Source organism: Leucopleurus acutus (assembly GCF_964270905.1).
Source record: "Leucopleurus acutus genome assembly, chromosome: 2".
Classification (NCBI taxonomy): domain Eukaryota; kingdom Metazoa; phylum Chordata; class Mammalia; order Artiodactyla; family Delphinidae; genus Leucopleurus; species Leucopleurus acutus.
The window spans coordinates 67,626,435-67,650,885 of record NC_139143.1 but is presented as its reverse complement, the minus strand read 5'-3'; the positions used below and the strand labels follow the sequence as shown (position 1 = coordinate 67,650,885).

Here is a 24,451-nt window from a genome sequence, read left to right as displayed (position 1 = left end):
GCGGAAGTCTGGAAAGTGGGACTTGCCTTAGGTGATATCTATTTCCCTGACCCACTCCCTTCACCTCCAGTCATGGGTAGGTTCATGTCTTTTATGGTTCTTTATTATCTTCTACCCTCTAGTGTCTACACTCAGCACTTTGCATCCTACTCGTGTAAGTGACTATCTCTCCCTTTAGACACCAGGCAAAATTTTCTTGTACTGGCTCTCCAGATCAGGGTCTGGTATAACTTCTAAGTTCAATAAATGTTTGCTGAATAACTGCAAAAAAAAAAAAAAAAAAAAGCTTATGGAATGCAGCAAAAATAGATCTAAGAGGGAAACTCATAGTGATAAGTGCCTACATTAAGAGACAAGAAATACCTAAAAATGAACAACCTAACTTCTCATCTCAAGGAACTCAAGGAAGTAGAAATTAACTAAATCCAAAGTCAGCAGAAGCAAGAAAATAACAAAGGTCAGAGCAGAAATAAATAAAATAGAGACCACAAAAACAATAAAAAGATAAATGAAACCAAAAGCAGCTGGTTTTTTGAAATGATAAACAGAACTGACAAACCTTTAGCTAGACTACTTAAAAAAAAAAAGTGAGAAGACTCAAAATCAGAAATGAAAGAGGAGACATTACAACTAATACCAAAGAAATAAAGGCTCATAAGAGACTACTGTAAAATCATACACAACAAACCGAACAACCTAGAAGTACTGGATAAATTCCTAGAAATATGAAAGCTATGAAGAATGAATTACGAAGAAATAGAAAATCTGAATAGACCAATAATGAGGAGGTTGAATCAGCAACCAAAACTCTCCCAATGAAGAAAATCCTAGGACCAGATGGTTTCCCTGTGAAATCTACCAAATATTTAAAGAAGCATTAACATCAATCCTTCTCAAATTCTTCCAAAAAATTGAAGAGGAATAGGAATGAATGCTTCCAAACTCATTCTATGAGGCCAGCATCACCCTGATACAAAAACCAGAAAGAGACACGATGATTAAAAAAAAATTACAGGCCAGTATCACTGATCAACATAGATGCAAAAATACTCAACAAAATATTAGCAAACCAAATTTAACAATATATTAAAAAGGATCATACACCATGATCAAGCGACATTTATCTCAAGGATGCAGTATGGTTCAATATCTGCAAATCAATGTGATACAACACATAAACTAAAGAATAAAAATCATATAAACATCTCAATAGATGCAGAAAAAGTTTCTGACAAAATTCAACATCTATTTATCATAAAAACTCTCAACAAAGTGGGTGTAGAGAATACATACCTCAACATAATAAGTGTCATAGATGACGAACCTACAACAAATATCATACTCAATAGTGAAAATCTGAAAGGATTTCCTCTATGATTGGGAGCAAGATATGATGCCTACTCTCACCATTTTTACTCAACAGAGTACTGGAAATCCTAGCCACAGCAAAGGCAAGAAAAAGAAATAAAAGGAATCCAAATTAGAAAGGAAGAATTAAAACTGTCACTATTTGCAGATGACATGATACTATACATAGAAAATCCTGAACACCACCAAAAAACTAGTAAAATGAATTTAGTAAAGTTGCAGGATAAAAAAAATCAATATATAGAAATCTGTTGCATTTTTATACACCAATAGTGAACTATCAGAAAGAGAAAATAAGAAAATAATCCCATTTACAATCACATCAAAAGTAATACAATACCTAGGAATAAACCTAACCAAGGAGGTAAAAGATTCATACTCAAAAAACTATAAGACATTGATTTAAAAAAACCTGAAAATGACAAAAAAAAAGGAAAGATATAACATGCCCATGGATTGAAGAATATTGCTTAAATGTCCATACTACCCAAAGCAATCTACAGATTCAATGTAATCCCTATCAAAATTTCGCTAGCACTTTTCGCAGAAATAGAACAAACAATCTTAAAATTTTAGGGAACCACAGAGGACCCCGGGTAGTCAAAGTAACCTTAAGAACAACAAAGCTGGTGGCATCACACGTCCTGATTTCAAACTACAGTACAAAACTATAGTAATCAAAATAGTATGGTATTGGCATAAAAACAGACATGCAGATCAATGGAACAGAACAGAGAACACAGAAATAAACCCATGCATATACGGTCAGTTAATTTACAACAAAGGAGCCAAGAATACACAACAGGAAGAAGATAGTATTTCTGCAATAAATAATATTGGGAAAACTGGACAGCCACATGCAAAAGAATGAAACTGGACACTATCCTATACCATACACAAAAATTAATGCAACATGAATTAAAGACTTAATCCATAAAACTCCTAGAAGAAGACACAGACAGTAAGCTCCTTGCTATCGATCTTGGCAATGATTTTTTGGATCTGACAGCTAAATCAAAGGCAACAAAAGATAAACTAGTGGGACTACATTAAACTAAAAAGCTTTTGCACAGCAGGACTTCCCTGGCATCCAATGGTTAAGACTCTGTGCTTCCACTGCAGGGTTCAATCCCTGGTTGGGGAACTAAGATCCTGCATGCCATGCATGCCATGTGGCCAAAAAATCGTTTGCACAGCAAACAAAACCATTAACAAAATGAAAAGGCAGCCTACTGAGCAGATGATGTTTGCAAATGATACATCCAATAAGGGGGTAAAAACCAAAATACATAAAGAACTCACACAACTCAACACCCGAAAAACAACTGAAATAAAATAAAACAAACAACTGAAATAAAATACAAAATAAAATGCAAAATTAATACACAGAAATCTGCATTCCTATACACTAACAATGAAAGATCAGAAAGAGAGATTAAGGAAACAATCCCATTTACCACTGCATCAAAAAGAATAAAATATCTCGGAATAAATCTACCTAAGGAGGCAAAACACCTGTACCCAGAAAACTATAAGATACTGATGAAAGAAACGAAAGATGACACAAACAGATGGAGAGATATACCATGTTCTTGAACTGGAAGAATTAATATTGAGAAAATGACTATGCTACCCAAAGCAATCTACAAATTAAATGCAATCCCTATCAAATTACCAATGGCATTTTTCACAGAATTAGAACAAAAAACTGTACAATTTGTATGGAAACACAAAAGACCACAAATAGCCAAAGCAATCTTGAGAAAGAAAAATGGAGCTGGCGGGGGACTCCCAGAAATACAGATCGATGGAACAGGATAGAAAGCCCAGAGATAAACCCACACATATATGGACACTTAATTTACAACAAAGGAGGCAAGAACATACAATGGAGAAAAGACAGCCTCTTCAATAGTGGTGCTGGGAAAACTAGACAGCTACATGTAAAAGAATGATATTAGAACACACCATTAACACCATACACAAAAATAAATTCAAAATGGATTAAAGACCTAAATGTAAGGCTGGATACTACAAAACTTTTAGAGGAAAACATACGGAAAATACTCTTTGACATAAATCACAGCAAGATATTTTTCAATCCACCTCCTAGAGTATGAAAATAAAAACAAAAATAAACAAATGGGACCTAATGAAACTTAAAAGCTTTTGCACAGCAAAGGAAACCATAAACAGAATGAAAAGACAACCCTCAGAATGGGAGAAACTATTTGAAAACAAAGCAACCAACAAGGGATTAATCTCCAAAATACACAAGCAGCTCATGCAGCTCAATATCAAAAAAACCCAGCAACCCAATCAAAAAATGGGAAGATAGGGCTTCGCTGGTGGCGCAGTGGTTGAGAGTCCGCCTGCCGATGCAGGGGACACGGGTTCATGCCCCGGTCCGGGAAGATCCCACATGCCACGGAGCAGCTGGGCCCGTGAGCCAAGGCCGCTGAGCAAATCAAAACTCCAGTTAGGTATCACCTCACACCAGTCAGAATGGCCATCATCAAAAAATCTAGAAACAATAAATGCTAGAGAGGGTGTGGAGAAAAGGGAACCCTCCTACACCGTTGGTGGGAATGCAAACTAGTACAGCCACTATGGAGAACAGTATGGAGGTTCCTTAGAAAACTGAAAATAGAGCTACCATATGACCCAGCAATCTCACTCCTGGGCATATATCCAGAGAAAACCATATTCGAAAAGATACATGCACCCCAATGTTCACTGCAGCACTATTCACAATAGCCAGGACATGGAAGCAACCCAAATGTTCATCAACAGAGGAATGGAATATTACTCAGCCATAAAAATAGAACAAAATAATGCCATTTGCAGCAACATGGATGGACACTCATACGGAGAGAGATTCTCATAGTGAAGTAAGTCAGAAAGAGAAAGACAAATACCATATGATATCTCTTTTATGTGGAATCTAAAAAAAGGCTACAAATGAACTTATCTACAAAACCAAAACAGAGTTACAGATGTAGGAAATAAACTTATCGTTACCAGGGGGTAATGGGGGGAGGGATAAATTGGAAGGTCAGGATTGACAGATACACACTACTATATATAAAATAGATAACTACAGTAAGTCCCCTACATACAAACGAGTTCAGTTCCAAGAGTGCATTCGTAAGTCCAATTTGTTCGTGAGTCCAACAAAGTTAGCCTAGGTACCCAACTAACACAATTGGCTGTACAGTACCGTACTGTAATAGGTTTATAATACTTTTCACACAATAATACAACAAACACACACACAAAATAAACAAAACATTTTTAATCTTACAGTATAGTACCTTGCAAAGCACAGTAGTACAGTACAACAGCTGGCATACAGGGGCTGGCATTACTGACTGGAGGAGGGAGAAGAGGTGGGAGATGGTAGAGCTGAAGGATTGTCAGCAATAAGAGATGGCGGGCAAGCTGCAATTTCACTCATGCCTGACGTTGATGGCTCAGGTTCCGGTTCCTTGCTGTATTCAATTCTATCTACCCTCTTGAAAAAAATAAATCCAGTTTTTTTCATGTCTGGGTAGTAGCTAATTTTTTCTCATCATAGATGACATGGCAGCACTGGATTGCATTCTGAATGGCTGCTGTAATCTTTGTGTACCATTCTACATTCGGGTCCTGTGCCTCCTCAAATAAAGAAAATCCCCTTGCCATGTCCTGCACCGTGAATCTCTTCAGTTCTTCAGTTACTTCTTACTTCTATCTCTCTCCATCCTTTCTCTGGGCCTCTAATTCCATCACGATCGCTTGGCACTTCTTAGCAGTACCAGCTACATCACCGCTGCTTTTACACTTGCTTCCAGACATCCTGGGCTTGAAATAAAGATACTGTACTACTGTACTCTGTACAGTATTGTACAGTAAAGTACGCAAAAGCACAACCACTTGTAGAGGATGCACGCATGTGACAACGTACGCCAGATACGCGAACTAACTTACATGATTGGACATGCGAACGCAGTTCTAATCTCTGAAAGTTCGCAACTTGAAGGTTTGTATGTAGGGGGCTTGCTATAATAAGGACCTACTGTATAGTAGGGAACTCTAATTCAGTACTCTGTAATGGGCTATATGGGAAAAGAATCTAAAAAAAGAGTGGATATAGGTATTTGTATAATAGATTCACTTTGCTGTACAACTAAAACTAACACATTGTAAATCAATTATACTCCAATAAAAAGTAAAAAAAAAATGGCAGAGAATCTGAATACATGCTTTTCTGTAGAAGACATACAGATGGACAACAGATACATGAAAAGATGCTCAACAACTGCATAATGGAATATTACTCAATCATGAAAAGAAGAAATCTTGCCATTTCTAACAACATGGATAAATCTAGTGTGTACTACACTAGTGAAATAAGTCAGAAAGAGAAATACCACATGATCTCACTCATATGTGGAGTCTTAACAAACAAATGGAACAAACAAAACAAAACAGAAACAGATTAATAGATACACAGAGCAAACTGGTGGTTGCCAGAAAGGGTGGGTATTGGGTGAAATAGGTGAAGAGGATTAAGAGGTACAAACCTCCATTTATATAATAAATAAATCATGATCAGTATAAGGAATATATATATAAGCATAAGGAATATGGTCAAAAATATAATTATTTTGCATGGGGACAGATGGTTACTAGATTTATCATGGTGATAATTTCACAATGTATGTAAATGTCAAATCACTACGTAGTACTCTGAAACTAACATAATGGGTAAGCCAACTATATTTCAATATTTTAAAAAAGCATTGAATATGGCTGTGGAAGAAAACTGACAAGATAATTGACGGGAGCTGAGCTCTGAGGCCAGGTGTTGGGTGAATCTTCCACATGGATGTTATGGTAAGAAATGGGATGAAGAGAAGGACTATGATCATGGTTTCCAAGTCTTCAGTGAATAAAGGAATGTGACCAGAAAGTCAATAGAAGACAGAAGCAACAACTTCCAAGCATTTCTCTTCCAAGTTTCAACAACTTTCTGCACATTCATGAAGAAAGAACGGCCCTTCAAAATATCATACTTCTACTTTGATCCTGAAATCAGTGAAGGCCACTAGACAGCAGGTAAAGTATCCCTCTAGAAAATCAAATGAATGAAAAACTTCATTAAATTTGAAGAGCCACTTTTACTTTTTGTGTATGAAAATGACTCAATTCAATCTGGCAATGGGGTAAAGGTTTCAAAGTACAAAAGCAGATGAGGGTAGATATTCACTTGACAAAATAATTCAGATTCCCTTAAATAAGATCCTTTGTATAAAATATTTTACGAACACATTTTTCATGTGTTCTCATTTTTCATAAAATACGGCATACCTATGTTAGGTTATTTTGGCTTGTCATACTCACCAGTCCAAGAACAAATATATTCTGCATGATTTTTCCAAACAATTTACCACTTCTTTGGTGACTCTTTCAGGTTCCTAATGGCTCAGCAGGAAAAGTGCCAAGCTACTCAACAGTGAAATTCTTCAGCAGGTGCAATTAAAATCTCCTCCAGAGGCAAATCTGGAACTGATTTTCTGCCTAAGTGAATGTATTTTCTGCAGGTGATTGTGTGGTGAGTGAATACTTCTGTAATTGTAAAGGAATCTGTTGTGACAATTTTACCATTCTATATAGTAGCGTCCAACATTTTTCAAGCACCCTTATGAGTAGAATATGTACATACATCAAAATATGTATCTATTTTAATAGATTATTTACATGTACTCTTATTAGTCCACACATTAACTATATCAAATTTAGTTTTTCTTATTTTTCATATGGTAAATAAATATAAATGGAAAGTCTAATAATCCCCACCCCACACACACAATGTATTGTATTGTGCACCTCCCCCTCTTTGGAGACCACTTCTGGACAGACTGGAAGAAATTCCATTCATACATATGACTGTTTCCTTGCAGCTATGAGACCACAGAGAGGCAGAATCTCTGCCAATAGCAGATATCAATGATGAAAGTGATGTCAATATACAACATATACAGTTGACCCTTGGACAACAAGGGTTTGAACTGCTCAGGTCCACTAATATGCAGATCTTTTTCAACAGTAAATACTACACTACTACACAACTTGCGGTTGGTTGAATCTGTGGATTCAGAACATGGATATGGAGGAACCACAGATATGGGAGGATGACTATAAGTTACACATGGATTTCTGACTGCTCAGAGGCTTGGTGCCCCTCCACTCATTGTTCAAGGGTCAACTGTATGGTTACAAAGTGATCTAATGATCACTGTTAGGCCGAATCTTCTGTTGAATCAACTTAAAAAGTAGTTCTACATCTTAGAAAAGTATAAAGAAAAAAAGGACCCACTTTGTAGATTAAATACATTCAAACAATAAATTAGTACCAGTTGTTAAGTAGGTGTAAAAATACAGCCAGTGTATTCATTAATTCATCAAATATTAATTGTATGGCCATTATGTACCTGGCTTTCTTCCAAGTGCTAATTATATTGACGTGTATTGTAACCGAGGCTCTCACTTTATATGTGGGAATTACTAAGCAGTGAAGAAATAAATTTCTAAATTATTTTTATATAACACATGAACAGATTGGCACACCTGGCAGTTAAAAGTGAGATTGCTGTTTAATTATCAGTTCTGCCTCCTAGAGCTAAACCATTAAGTTCCTCAAAGATAAGGACTGTATTTGTTTATTAATATAAACCTGGTAGCACCTAGCATAGTGGCTGGCATGTAGTAAATATTCAATATCTATTTACTGGAAAGGTGGGAGAAAAGGGAGAAAGAGAGAGGAAAAAGGATAAAATGAACTAAAGTCTGAGACCAAACTGTAAGAGCCATTTTATTGTCCCTAAAGCTTGACTGTAACTACTAATGGTGTTTCTTCTGACTTGAAAATACCCATCAATACCCATCAAAAGCATATGGTTGTGCACAGGGAACTAAACTCAATATTTTGTTTAGTTCCTATAAGGGAAAAGAATCTGAAAAAGAAAAGATATTTATATATGTGTATAACTGAATCACTCTGCTGTACACCTAAAACTAAGACAACATTGTAAATCAACTATACTTCAATAAAATTAAGAAAAAAATAAAAACACCCCCAAATTAAACTAAATTTTAAAAAAGCATATGGTCCCCCTTGAAATCCTGTACCTATACTTAGGAACAGTACATAATTCAGGACCCTGAGACTAAAGAGGAGAAATCAGTCCTGAATCAGCCCCAACTGCTCATTTAGAAGTTCATTTACTTTCAGGTTTTATGATAAAATAAAATGTATTTTTCTAATTATAAACGTAATATAAATACTTTGAAGAAAATTTGTAAAATACAGGAAAGTAGAATTGAACATTATTATAATCCTACCACCCAGACAGCCACTGTTAACATTTTATATGTTAAACTAGTACCAAATTTTAAAATCCCTGTGATACAACTTTGTAGTGATATAATGCAATAAGGGGCTCATAAATAACTAAAATGAAAAAAATATAGTGGAGTAATTCCAACTATGCTTAATGATGCAAGACTTAGGACCCTGAAAGAGATTATGAGTTCCTTAAGGAAAGATACCTTGTTCTAGTCATCTTTGTTATAGCCCAGCCATGGGACCAAGCAGTGAGTCTTGTACATATTATACTATTTATTCCATAAATGTTCACTGAATAAATATCTAGAAAGAAAGGGAATCAGCAAATTTTTTTATTGTCAGGACTCTTCCTTCTATGATTACTCACCTGCTCACTTTCCAACTCTTCCCCCAATGACCTTATTTCTATCATTCATTGCCCTGTACTTTAGCTACAGTAATAACAGTTTGCTGCAGCCCAAAAGTGATGCTGTTTTATGCATTCATAACTTTACTCCTATCATTCCCCACCTTCTTCACTTAGCTAACATCTACTCATTCCTCATAATTTAGTTCAGATGTCATGTTCTTCAAGAAGACTCCCCTGACCTCATCATCCATCCCCAGACTAAGCTAAATGCTATGATTCTGGGCTCCCATAGTACCCAATACAAACATCCAACAATACAGTTGCCACAAAACGTGGAAACTAACCACTTATGTATTTGTGTCCACTCATAGAATGTAAGCTCTTTAAAGCTTCTTTCTTTATAGTCACAAATACCAGCACAGGTTCAATGAATATTTATTGAATGAATGAAAGAATGAACAAACTCATCTCATTCTTTTTTTTTGTCTTAGTTTCTCTCTAATTTACCTCTGGTCAGCTGGTCACCCATAATTTTAATTATCTTAAAAAACAAATGAACAAAACCCCCTCTTGGTCATAAAACACAAATCAAAAATTAAAAACGGCAAACACTGAGTTCTGCTTATTCATCTAGCCAAAAAATATTCCATCTTAATATCTTACAATTAATATTTAATAAATAATTGATATCACCACCACTTTCTCCTAATGTCCTCTAAAGCAGAATCACATTTTAATAATCACTCTTTCACAATCACACATATTACTTACTTCTATTCTTCTTTCTCCCTGAAAAGATATAAAGTAGGTCCTGCCAACTCTTTCTCTAGTAATGTCATCAGGTCTGCTCCTTTCCTTTTCTATAGCCCCTGCCTTTAATCTCTTCCAATTTAGTTTGCTCTAGTTTCATCAAAGGAATAATTTAGTATATCCAAAATTAAACTACATACAAGGAATTCCTATTTTCTACTATACAGTACTCTAATTATACAGAATCCATAATTTTTAGCCTGGCTTTTAAAGCTATGCATCCCATACTCATCTCTACCAGTATTCCCTACCTTGTTTCCTCTCAGAAAACATATTTCCTTGTGTTCCTAGGTATGCATTTCCCATTGAAGCCAAGCAAATATTCCTGCTGTATACCATAGTAAATCTTCAAATTCTTTCATTGTTACCTTTGTACATAGAGTTTTACAGCTTTCCCTATTCTCTTCATGCCTTGATTCATCTTTAAAATCCCTGTTTACATCTCTCTTCCTCTTACAAATATTCTTTAATTACCTTCAGGTCATACTAACTGCTCCCTTAATAAACAACCCTTCACCATTTGTATTTTACCTGAACTAACAATATTTTAGACCTTACTAGTATGTTGCTCTGTAAGTGTTTGGAAAGATCTTTATGTGTGTGCTTTTTTTTTGTAAATTTATTTTATTTATTTACTTTTGGCTGCATTGGGTCTTCGTTGCTGTGCGCAGCCTTTCTCTAGTGGCGAGCAGGAGCTACTCTTCGTTGTGGTGTGCGGACTTCTCGTTGTGGTGGCTTCTCTTGTTGCAGAGCACAGGCTGTAGGCACGCAGGCTTCAGTAGTTTTGGCACATGGGCTCAGTAGTTGTGGCACATGGGCTCTAGAGCGCAGGCGCAGTAGTTGGTGCACACGGGCTTAGGTGCTTCACAGCATGTGGGATCTTCCTGGGCCAGGGCTCAAACCCGTGTCCCCTGTATTGGCAGGCAGATTCTTAAACACTGCACCACCAGGGAAGTCCTGTATGTGCTTTTTGATTGTTGAGAACAGGTGTATTGTTTTTTCCTACAGGGCTTAATCTAGCAGCACTCTCATACAAGCTGGCTTCTTAATAGGTGCTGCTAATTTTTTATCTTACATTTAAGGGAACTCAATAAATTGTCTGAATTAAATTAAATTGAACTGGCTGTTCTTCATCAATAAACTTTACAAGTGATAGTGAAATAAAGGGTAAATTTAAATTATAGCTAGTGTTTAAAATTGGTAATACTTCCTATAATCCTACCCAGCTTATAACATTTGCATGGAGCTTTTGCATATGTATTCAAATGTTACTTCTGCTTTTCAGTCCCATCCCCGTCTCCATTCCCCTTACCACCAAATATCCATGTGAAGAAAACCTGAAGCAAACTGAAAGGCATACTAGAGACTATCACTTTTCACATAAGTCCCACTGCTCATATTTATTTACATATCTGGTATGAAGCCACCATATCAATATTCTTCACATTGAGAGCTTTATTATGGCCTCCCTATGTCAAAGGATAATTAATACTTTAGACAATTTCTATCACAGAGCTTAACAAATTTACTTACCTACACAATTTAGCAACAAGAAACAATAAAAGAAAATGCCACAGTGTTTCTGCCCATTCTATATTGTCACGAGGCTAATAAAAATTCACTTTTGTGGCAATACTGTATAAGAAATAAAGGACGTAAAATGCGATTTTGAATAAAAATTTGTATCTATTACATTCATTTTGTATTATTTCTTTTAAATAACTAAAACCATCAAAAACCTGTTAAGATATTTAGTTAATGGATAAAACAAACTTTATGTTTTAAACAATAACTTACAGGATCAGCAGGTCCACAGAATTCTCGAAATGTCACTGTAGGATTAGTCTGTTGAATCTCCATTGCTACACAAGGGCCAGAATACATTTCTGTCACCATTTCCTATAATATGTAATATAAAATAATATTAACAAACAAGTAGAATTTAATAATCTTTTACTCCTCCTCTTTTAATTGTACCACTATTCTACTGAACTCAAAATGTTAGAGTTATGTTTGACATCTTCTCTACCTGTACCCTCTATGACAAGCAGTTCCCACATTTTGTCCATTTTTCCTGCAAAAATGTATTTTAGATATGTCCCCTTTTCTCCATTCCTACCACTACCACTTTTAGTTTAATGCTTTACCACTTGACATGTTCACTATTTGAAATTAGCTTCTAGTACATCTTCCTTTTAAAAGGCTCTCTCCCCTTGAACACAGTACTGTCAAACGAACACTTCTAAAGATATAAATTCCAAAGTGTTTACCACAAAGAAACTTATAAAAATCATAATGAGTTCCAGCAATAAGGAAAAACAGGCACCAGATTTATTCTCTCACATTAAACATGTAGAAACTAAAAATATATATATATAAAACAACAGTTTTCAGACACTGGATGACAAACAGCACAGTACTATGATCCCCTAGAGGAGGAAAACAAAAGCTATATAACAGTCCCATCTTACTGACTGAAGGCTTCCAGACAGTGGGATAGGTAGAGCAAACACAAAAGGGCCCAACATTCTCACTGAGTAGAAGAGACAAAGACTGGAGTTTAGGGAGACCAATGAGGCTAGAATTTGCAGGACAGAATACTACAGGAGGTGGGAGAGCTACAGGAGAGTAAGCTACAGGGATTTGCAGAGAAGTTCACTTGAGTCTTTGACTAAGAGTCTGTGTATGTATAAAGCATACTACCCAAGGCTGAAAAAAGAACTACCAGAAAGCAGAAAATGAAACAATTCACAAAGATAGCACAAGGCTAAGAAGAGTTTGTGCTTCTAACAGCCAGAGTGGAAAGCTCTCATATGATACACAGGGCATCAGGTAGAGTCCTCAGAATGGTACTGCATCATAGTAATTGGCCTAAACTTGCTTTAGATATGGAATGCTCTATACCTATCCTATAAAAGCTTAAAAGCAAGTCTCAGAAGGGTCCAATTGATCCCAAGTAACTTGACTGAGTGCCAGAACAAAGTCAAACATTCTTCAAAGGAATAAAAAAATACCATGCAACACTGTAAGTTTCACAACATCGGCATATAGTAAAAACTACCAAGCATGCAAAGAAGTAAGAAAATATGAACCATCACCAGAAGGAAATAAATAGACCCAGCAATGACAGAAATGATGGATGTAATTACAGAAGAACTTTAAAACAGTCACTATAAATAGATTCTATATGCTCAAAATATAGAAGGAAATATAGACATAATGCACAGAAAACAGAAGATATTAAAAAGATCCCAATAGAACTTCTAGAGATGAAAATTACATCTGAACTTAAAAATACACTTTATGGGATAAACAGGATAAGATTTTGTGGAAGATCAATGAATTTGAAGGCATGCAATAGAAACTATTAAAAAGCAAGCATGGAGAGAAAGAGAAATAAAGAAAAATTTAAAAACTAAAAAAAAAAAGACTTGTGGGACAATGACAAGCTGTGTAATTGGAGCCCCAAAAGAAGAAAGGGTGATGAACAGAAATATATTTCAAGAATTAATTGCTAAAGAGTTCAAATTTGATGAAACCCACAAACTCACATAATCCAACAAAATCAAAGGAGAATAAATGGAAAGAAAAATAAAGTAGGGCATATCATAATCAAATTGGCTATAAAACAACAACAACAACAAATAAAACAACCCAGTGATAAACAGTAAAAACAAAAACCTTAGAAAGATCCAAAAAAAGAAACATAACTGTAGAACAAAGATAAGGATAAAAACAAAAACAACAACCTATCTAGAATTCTATACCCGGTTGAGAAAACATTTGGAAAATATTTTCCAAAATGAATGAAAAATAAAGACTTTTTCAGAGTATAGGTCTTTAACCTCCTTGGTTAAGTTTATTCCTAGGTATTTTATTCTTTTTGATGCAACTTTATTTTTTTATTATTTTTTTTATGTTGGGGGTAGGAGTTTATTAATTAATTAATTTATTTTTGCTTTGGGTCTTCGTTTCTGTGCGAGGGCTTTCTCTAGTTGTGGCAAGTGGGGGCCACTCTTCATCGTGGTGCACGGGCCTCTCACTATTGCGGCCTCTCTTTTTGCGGAGCACAGGCTCCAGACGCGCAGGCTCAGTAGTTGTGGCTCACGGGCCTAGTTGCCCCACGGCATGTGGTCCCTCCAGACCAGGGCTCGAACCCGTGTCCCCTGCATTAGCAGGCAGATTCTCAACCACTGCGCCACCAGGGAAGCCAATTTGATGCAACTTTAAATGGTGATTGTTTTCTTGCTTTCTCTTTCTGATAGTTCATTATTAGCGTATAGAAAAGCAACACATTTCTATATATTAATCTTATATCCTGCAACTTTACTGAATTCACTTATTAATTCTAATAGTTTTTTTTCGTGGAGACTTTAGAATTTTCTCTATATAGTACCATATCATCTGCAAATCATGACAGTTTTATTTCTTCCCTTCCAATCTGGATGCCTTGTATTTCCTTTTCTTGTCTGATTACTGTGACTAGGACTTCTAATACTATGTTAAATAAAAGTTGGGAGAGTGGGCATCCTTGTCTTGGAAGTGAAAGACCTATACTATGAAAACCATAAAACACTGCTGAAGGAAATTAAAGACAATACAAAGAAATGGAAAGACTGCAGAAATTAATATTATTAAAATGGCTATATTACCCAAAGCAATCTATAGATTTAATGCAATCCCTTTCAAAATAGCCATAAAATTTTGCACAGAATTCAAACAAATAATCCTAAAATTTATATGGAACCACAAAGGACCCTGAATTGCCAAAGCAATCTTCAGGAAAAAAAGAACAAAGCTGGAGGTATCATGCTCCCTAACTTCAGACTATACAACAAAGCTACGGTAGTCAAAATAACATGGTACTGACACAAAAACAGACACATAGATCAAGGGAACAGAATAGAGAGCCCAGAATAAACCCACACACTTATGGTCACTCCACAACAAAGAAGGCAAGAATATACAATGGAGAAAAGACAGTCCCTTTAACAAGTGGTGCTGGGAAAACTGTACAGCCACATGTAAAAGAGTGAAATGAGAACATTTCCTCATACCATATACAAAAATATACTCAAAATGGATTAAAGGCCTAAGTGTAAGACCTGAAACCAAAAATTTCTAGAAGAAAACATAGGCAGAGCACTTTAACATAAATCGTAGCAATATTTTTTTTGGATCTGTCTCCTATGGCGAAAGAAATAAAAGGAAAAATAAATATATTGGACCTATTAAACTTAAAAGTTTTTATACAGCAAAGGAAACCATTGACAAAATGAAAAGACAACCTACTAAATGGGAGAAAATATTTGCAAATGCTATGACTGATAAGGGGTTAATATCAAAACATAAATAAAAAGCTCATACAATTCAATATCAAAAAAACAAACAACTCGATTAAAGAACTGAATAGACATTTTTCCAAAGAAGACCTACAGATGGCCAACAGGCACATGAAAAGATGCTCAACACTGCTAATCATCAAAGAAATGCAAATCAAAACCACAATGAGATATCACCTCACATCTGCTAAAATAGCTATTATCAAAAAGTCTACAAACAACAAACACTGGTGAGGATGTAGAGAAAAGGGAATCCAAGTACACTCTCAGTGGGAATGTAAATTAGTGCAGCCACTATGGAAAACAGTACGGAAGTCCCTCAAAAAACTAAGAATAGAACTACCATATGATCCAGCAATTCCACTGCTGGGTATATATCTGAAGAAAATGGAAACACTAATTCAAAACCATACATGCATTCCAATAGCAGCATTATTTACAAGAGCCAAGATATGGAAGCAATCTAAGTATCCAACAACAGATGAATGGATAAGATGTGGTATATACACATACAATGGAATACTACCCAGTCATAAAAAAGAATGAAATTCTGCCATTGGCAACAATGTGCATGGACCTAGAGGCTTAGTGAAGTAAGTCACAGAAAGACAAATACTCTATATGTTATCATTCATATGCAGAATCTTAAAAATAAAACAAACACATGTATATAACAAAAGAGAAACAGACTCACAGATGTAGAGAACAAACTAATGGTTACCAGTACGGAGAGGGAAAGGAGTAGGGGCAAGTCAGGGGTATGGGATTAAGACATACAAACTGGCATACATAAAATAAGCAACAAGGATATACTGTCAGGGAAATATAGCCATTATTTTTAATAACTTTAAATGGAATATAATCTATAAAAATATTGAATCACTGTGTTGTACACCTGAAACTAATATAATATTGTAAATCACTGATCTTTCAATTAAAAAGACTTTTTCAGACAAACAAAATCTGAGAGAATTCACCACCAGCAGCCACATACCACAGAAAATGTTAAAGGAAGTACTTCAGACAGAAGAAAAATAATGCCAGACAAAAATATGGATCTATACAAAACAATGGTAAACATGTGGGTGAATATAAAACATATTTCACAGCAACTAAAAAAGAAAAAAATGTAATTGATTATTTAAAGCAAAAATATTAAAAATGTATTGCAGAGTTTATAACATATATAGATGTAAAATGTATGACAACAGCATGTAGAATAGGAGAGAAGAAATGGAAGTATACTCTTTTAGGGTTCTTAACTCTATATGTGAAGTGGTTTAATGAAAAACACGGTCAAAGAAAAGTGCCTCTCACAGTGTCTGAAACATTCAATGAATGGAACACTTCAGGCAGAAGTGAAAATACATATAAAGCCTGGAGGAAAAAGTACAGTTGGGGTATATGAAGATCAGTAAAGGAGCCATGGTATCAGGATCTGAGTGAGACCAGAGGAAAGCAGTTAAGAGACGAGGCCAGATCATGGAGGGCCATGTAAACCATTTTAATGACTTTTGAAGGTTTATGATACATAATGCCAAAGTAAAATAAAGGGAGGCAATTTATTACAGAATATTTAAATATTAATCCAAACTCAGTCATCATGCCTACTAGAAATGCCAGAAGTTAAAGGAGGGAGAGAACTTCATAATTAATATGGTACACAGAACCCTACTCATTAGAATCCCTAGATGTATGCCCCTGAAGTCACTTTACTATTTCACAAAGGTCATATGAAATTGATTTTTATGGATAATTATGTTGAGTAGGATTTTCTGTCTAATGAAATTGAAGTACTGCCTACACATAAATGTCAAGAGCCAAGTTGTCAGTAGGGGTAGAAGAAGGCATGAGCATGTTTTCCAAAAACAGAAGTGTAAATTTTGTCCACCTTTCTTTCACCTGTCTCTCTTTCAGTATTAATAACAAATACCAGTAAAACGATAAACATAGAGGGCTGCACAAAATGCAAAGAAAAATGTTGAAAAAAGGACTCCATCAATAGCAAAAAGCGTTCCTTAAAAAATGGACTTGAGAATTCTGTTAACAGATTAAGAGAATTAATTAATTAAAAGAATTAACAGAATTCTCAAGTCACCTAGGTTTTTTCTTAAGCAAAACACTGTCGAACAAAAAAGCACTTGTTTCCTTCCTTAATAGCCCTTTGACTACCATCCTTAAGCAGTTGCAGTGGGATGTCTGATTTAATATCTCTCCTCACCAGGACATAAGCTCCATGAATGCAGGTAGTGTGCTTTTTTTGTTCATTTGTGTCTCCCTGGTAGCCAACACATTGTACAGCCCACAGGAGATACTCAATACATGTGTGGTAAATAACTGGATCATGATAACTCTATAAGATAGGAATTATTACCTTTTAATGACTGCAAATGCTGAAACAGCAAATTTAACTGTAAATGATCAACACAGAATCTACTATAAAGATTCTCAGCTACAGTAATAACAATAATAGTAGTAAAAATAGCTAATATTTACTAAAGCAATAGTCTTAGTATATGAGACTGCTTTACATGGTTTATTTCATTTAATCACAATAACTTCATAAAGTAATAGTGTTGTTTCTATTTTATATATGGGTAAACTAAGGCTTAAAGAAGGTAAATAACTTCCATGGTCACACAGCTGGTGGGTGTGTTTGGGATTTGAACTTTGCATCTGACTCCATAGCCAAAAAAAAACAACAACAAAGGAAACTGAGGTCAGGAAGCTGTAAGCTGTTGCAATGAATTTTGGGAAACAGGAAAATTTTACAGTTTGAAGCAAGTAACATGGGAAAACCTAGAACTAGAGTAGAATTATTAAAAAATATCTGGTACAACAGTGTCAGTGATGCTGTACTATTTCACACTACATATTCTACATTTCACACCCTTACATCTTTAAGTTCCAAACAATAAAATGGATGAAACCACTAATATGACCTTATATATCTTATTTCTTTTATAAGAATCTGAAGACAAAGAGGGCAAAGTGCTGTACTAAAAGTCAGAGTAAGAATCAGATCACCTGTTTTTGCTTCTTTAGACTATGTTGCCTCTTAAGATTATTTTTACATGGCCTACTTTATAGAATTAAATAAATCTCATAAAATTAAGAGACATCCAGTATCAGCATTTAAAAACTTACCTCTTCCTTGAACTTAAAACTTGAGTCCTAAATATTAACTGTCATGAAAAATAAGAGACCCAAGAGGAAATACAACAATCACAATAGCAAATGAGACCCAAGATTTGCTATCTGATTCTTGCTATCCCAAACTACCCAATGTAAGATATCACAATCATATGCATTTCTAGTATACGAATACAGACCATCATACAACTTCCTTTGAATGAAATAGTCAGAATCATGAAATGGGAAAAGAACTTTAAAAGAATCAGAGGCTATATACCATTCATAAGAATATATTTACTTCAATAAAATATTACTGGGATAAAAACACTCTTTCCCTTTGGGGAAAATGTTCAAGGAGACAACATTTCTTAGCATAAATAAAATTTTATATCATATAAATGCAGTAACATCTCAAAGATACCTGGATATTGATATATTCTGGTTCATATATATAGTGCATTCTCCCATTAAGATTCTGCTACAAACCAATAATCTGAAATACTTGTTTTCAGCGGAATAAGCCATTTTAAGCTGAATAAAAATCATAACCATTACTAAAAATTACTCACAAGACTAATAATTACTCTGAAATAAGGTAGTTTTTCCCCTTCCAAACAGTCCCTCTGTTCCTTCTCCTAAGTAGGTTCTTTTATTAATATTACAAGATTTAAATAGTAAGTAATTTAAGTAATTATAGACAGTATCTTACTGAGAAGATTAAACCAAAGAAAGTACATCAATATCGATCATTCTGGGCTGTCCTGACATTAAAGTATAATATTGCTATTGCCATTCAAATTCCTGGTTTCTCAGGGGAAATGACAAATACACTCAGTGATGTTTTTATCTTTATCTCCAGAATCCCAAGATCAAAAAATTCTAAGAGTAAATGTATAGTATATAAAAAAATTGCACATATGGTATTTTCAAAGCACAGTATAGCACAGAAATATAATGTTGTACACATGAAACATACAATGTTATAAACCAATGTTACCTCAATAAAAAATAAAAGAAAAAGATGAGGCTTTTTTTTTAAAAACAAGTTTTTTACCAAAGGGAAATATGGCCTACCTCAGATATGTACATAAAATATTAATGTCCTCAACTACTACTTGCTACCAAATTCAATACTACCTGATGTTGTATGAGAATGTAACTCAGGATCAAGGCTACTGTAAGATATGCCTCCACGAGTCTGTTCATCTTATGTACAATAAAACTATAATATCATGTGCATTAATAAAGGTAGTTGCTTCTAACCATATTTTTAAAAAAGCCAATCAAACACACAAAAGAAGGAAAATGTAAAAAGGGAAGATTTAAGAAATGGAAAACATCTGTCACTGGTTGAATAAATGATGTTAAGATAAGAACGGTGGAGGGGACCTTCAAGATGGCGGAAGAGTAAGACGTGGAGATCACCATCCTCCCTGCAAAATACTTCAAAAAAAAAATCTCCACGTGGAACAACTCCTACAGAGCAACTACTGAATGCTGGCAGAAGACCTCAGATTTCCCAAAAGGCAAGAAACTCGCACCTGGGTAGGGCAAAAGAAAAAGCAGAGACAAAAGAATAGGGACAGGACCTGCACCCCTGGGAGGGAGCTGTGAAGGAGGAAAAGTTTCCACACACTAGGAAGCCCCTTCACTGGTGGAGATAGGGGGTGAGCTGGGGAGAAGCTTCGGAGCCACAAAGGACGGCGCAGCAACAGGGGTGCAGAGGGCGAAGCAGAGAGATTCCCACACAGAGGATCGGTGCCGACCAGCATTCAACAGCCTGAGAGGCTTGTCTGCTCACCTGCTGGGGGGGCTGGAGGCTGGGAGATGAGGCTCCAGCTTCAGAGGTCAGATCCCAGGGAGAGGACTGGGGTTGGCTGCGTGAACACAGCCTGAAGGGCGTGTGTTCACCACAGCTAGCAGGGAGGGAGTCCAGAAAAAGTCTGGAACTGCTTAAGAGGCAAGAGACAAATGTTTCGGGGTGCATGAGGAGAGGGGATTCAGATCACTGCCTAAATGAGCTCCAGAGAAGGGTGCGAACCACAGCTATCAGCACAGACAGCAGAGGTGGGCATGAAATGCTAAGGCTGCTGCTGCAGCCACCAAGAAGCCTGTGTGCAAGCACAAGTCACTATCCACACCTCCTCTCCCAGGAGCCTGTGCAACCCACCACTGCCAGGGTCCCGTGATCCAGGGACAACTTTCCCGAGAAAACACATGGTGCACCTCAGGCTGGTGAAACGTCACGCCAGCCTCCTCCGCTGCAGGCTCGTCCTGCATTCTGTACCCGTCCCTGCCCCTGGCCTGAGTGAGCCAGAACCCCCTAATCAGCCACTCCTTTAACCCCATCCTGTCTGGGCAAAGAACAGATGCCAGAGGGCGACCTACACGCAGAGGCGGGGCCAAAGCCAAAGCTGAACCCAGGAGCTGTGCAAACAAAGAAGAGAAAGGGAAATCTCTCCCAGCAGCCTCAAGAGCAACAGATTAAATCTCCGCAGTCAACTTGATGTACCCTGCGCCTCTGGAATACCTGAATAGACAATGGATCATCCCAAAACTGAGGCAGTAGACTTCGGGAATAACTGTAGACTTGGGGGTTGCTTTCTGCATCAATTTGTTTCTGGTTTTATGTTTATCTTAGTTTAGTACTTAGAGCTTATTATCACTGGTAGATTTGTTTATTGATTTGGTTGCTCTCTTCCTATTATATATATATTTTTTCTTTTTTTCCCTCCCTTCTTCTCTTTTTGGGAGTGTGTGTGTGTATGCTTCTTGTGTGATTTTGTCCGTATAGGTTTGCTTTTACCATTTGTCCTAGGATTCTGTCCGTTTTTTTCTTGTTCTTTCTTGTTTTAGTATAGTTTTTAGCGCTTGTTACCATTGGTGGATTAGTTTATTGGTTTGGTTGCTCTCTTCTTTCTTTTGGATTTTTATAACATTTTAATATTTGTATTTTAATAATATATTTTAATTATTTTATTTTATTTATTTAGTTTTTCTTTCTTTTTTTTTTCCTCCCTTTTCTTCTGAGACATCTGGTTGACAGGGTCTTGGTGCTCTGGTCGGGTGTCAGGCCTGAGTCTCTGAGGTGGGAGGCTGACTTCAGGGCACTGGTCCCCCAAGGACCTCCCAGCCCCACATAATATCAATCGGTGAGAGCTTTCCCAGAGATCTCTGTTTCAACACTAAGACCCAGCTCCACTCAATTACCAGCTCCACTCTACGACCAGGATGCCCATGCCAAACAACTAGCAAGACAAGAACACAACCCCACACATTAGCAGATAGGCTGCCTAAAATCATAATAAGCTCACAGACACCCCAAACCACACCACCAGATGTGGTCCCTCCCATCAGAAAGGCAAGATCCAGCCTCATCCACCAGAACACAGGCAGCAGTCCCCTGCACAAGTAAGCCTACACAACCCACTGAACAAACCTTAGCCACTGGGGGCAGACACCAAAAACAACGGGAACTACAAACCTGCAGCCTGCAAAAAGGAGACCCCAAACAAGGTAAGTTAATCAAAATGAGAAGATAGAGAAACACATAGCAGATGAAGGAGTAAGGTAAAAACCCACCAGACCAAACAAATGAAGATGAAATAGGCAGTCTACCAGAAAAAGAATTCAGAGTAATTATAGTTAAGATGATAAAAATCATGGAAATAGAATGGAGAAAATACAAGAAACGTTAAAGAAGAACTAGAAGCAAGAAGAACTAAACAGCAAACAATGATGAACAACGAAATAAATAAAATTAAAAATTCTCTACAAGGAATCAAAAGCAGAATAACTGAGGCAGAAAATGGATAAGTGACCTGGAAGATAAAATAGTGGAAATAACTACCACAGAGCAGAATAAAGAAAAAAGAATGAAAAGAATTGAGGACATTCTCAGAGACCTCTGGGACAACATTAAATGCCCCAAAATTCAAATTATAGGGGTCCCAGAAGAAGAAGAGAAAAAGGACTGAGAAAATATTTGAATAGATTATAGTTGAAAAATTCCCTAATATGGGAAAGGAAGTAGTCAATCAAGTCCAGGAAGCACAGAGAGTCCCATACAAGATAAATCCAAGGAGAAACACACCAAGACACCTATTTATAAAGCTATCAAAAATTAGATACAAAGGAAAAATATTAAAAGCAGCAAGAAAAAAGCAACAAATAACATACAAGGAAATCCCCATAAGGTTAACAGCTAATCTTTCAGCAGAAACTCTGGAAGCCAGATGGGTGTGGAAGGACATATTTAAAGTGATGAAAGGGACAAACCTACAACCAAGCTAACTCTACCCAGGAGGGAGGGAGATGCAACAGTGAGGAGATATGGGGATATATGTATATGTATGGCTGATTCACTTGGTTATAAAGCAGAAACTAACACACCATTGTAAAGCAATTATACTCCAAAAAAGATGTTAAAAAAAAAAAGATTACTCTACCCAGCAAGGACCACATTCAGATTCAATGGGGAAATTAAAACCTTTATAGACAAGCAAAAGTTAAGAGAATTCAGCACCACCAAACCAGCTTTACAACGAATGCTAAAGGAACTTCTATAGGCAGGAAACACAAGAGAAGGAAAAGACCTACAATAACAAACCCAAAACAATTAAGAAAACGGTAATAGGAACATACATATCAATAATTACCTTAAATGTAAACAGATTAAATACTCCAACCAAAAGACACAGAAAGCTGAAAGCATACAAAAACAAAACCTGTATCTAGGCTGTCTACAAGAGACCCACTTCAGACCTAGGGACACATACAGACTGAAAGTGAAGGGATGGAAAAAGATATTCCATTCAAACGGTAATCAAAAGAAAGCTGGAGTAGCAATTCTCATATCAGACAAAATAGACTTTAAAATAAAGAATATTACAAGAGACAAAGAAGGACACTACATAATGATCAAGGGATCAATCTAAGAAGAAGATATAACAATTTTAACTATTTATATACCCAACATAGGAGCACCTCAATATATAGGGCAAATGCTAACAGCCATAAAAGGGGAAATCAACAATAACAAAATAATAGTAGAGGACTTTAACACCCCACTTTCACCATGGACAGATCATCCAAGATGAAAATAAATAAGGAAACACAAGCTTTAAAAGACACATTAAACAAGATGGACTTAATTGATATTTATAGAACATTCCATCCAAAAACAACAGAATACACTTTCTACTCAAGTGCTCATGGAATGTTCTCCAGGATAGATCATATCTTGGGTCACACATCAAGACTTGGTAAATTTAAGAAAATTGAAATCGTATCAAGTATCTTTTCTAACCACAACACTATGAAAGTAGATATCAATTACAGGAAAAAATATGTAAAGCATACAAACAGATGGAGGCTAAACAATACGCTATTAAATAACCAAGAGATCACTGAAGAAATCAAAGAGGAAATCAAAAAACACCTAGAAAAATATGACAATGAAAACACGATGACCCAAAACCTATGTGAAGCAGCAAAAGCAGTTCTAAGAGGGAAGTTTATAGCAACACAATCCTACCTCGAGGAAAAAGAAAAACCTCAAATAAACAACCTAACTTTACACCTTAAGCAATTAGAGAAAGAAGAACAAAAAAAACCCAAAGCTAGCAGAAGGAAAGAACTGATAAAGATCAGACCAGAAATAAATGAAAAAGAAATGAAGGAAACAATAGCAAGGATCAATAAAACGTAAAACTGGTTCTTTGAGAAGATAAACAAAATTGATAAGCCATTAGCAAGACTCATCAAGAAAAAAGGGAGAAGACTCAAATCAATAGAATTAGAAATGAAAAAAGAAAACTAACAACTGACACTGCAGAAATACAAAGGATCATGAGAGTTTACTAAAAACAACTATATACCAATAAAATGGAAAACCTGGAAGAAATGGACAAATTCTTAGAAAAGTACAACCTTCCAAGACTGAACCAAGAAGAAACAGAAAATATAAACAGACCAATCTCAAGCACCGAAATTGAAATTAAAAATCTTCCAACAAACAAAAGCCCAGGACCAGATGGCTTCACAGGTGAATTCTAA

General features: G+C 36.0%; 1 protein-coding gene across 2 annotated transcripts in view; it reads right to left on the bottom strand.

Annotated features, from left to right (window-relative positions):
- Positions 1–24,451, bottom strand: part of NME7 (NME/NM23 family member 7) — a 265,965-nt gene that overhangs the window by 121,744 nt on the left and 119,770 nt on the right. For both annotated transcript variants that reach the window (XM_082833178.1, XM_082833177.1), the window contains one exon: positions 11,715–11,816. In XM_082833178.1, coding sequence (XP_082689304.1) covers positions 11,715–11,816 — 102 coding nt within the window. The remainder of the gene's footprint in view (positions 1–11,714; positions 11,817–24,451) is intronic.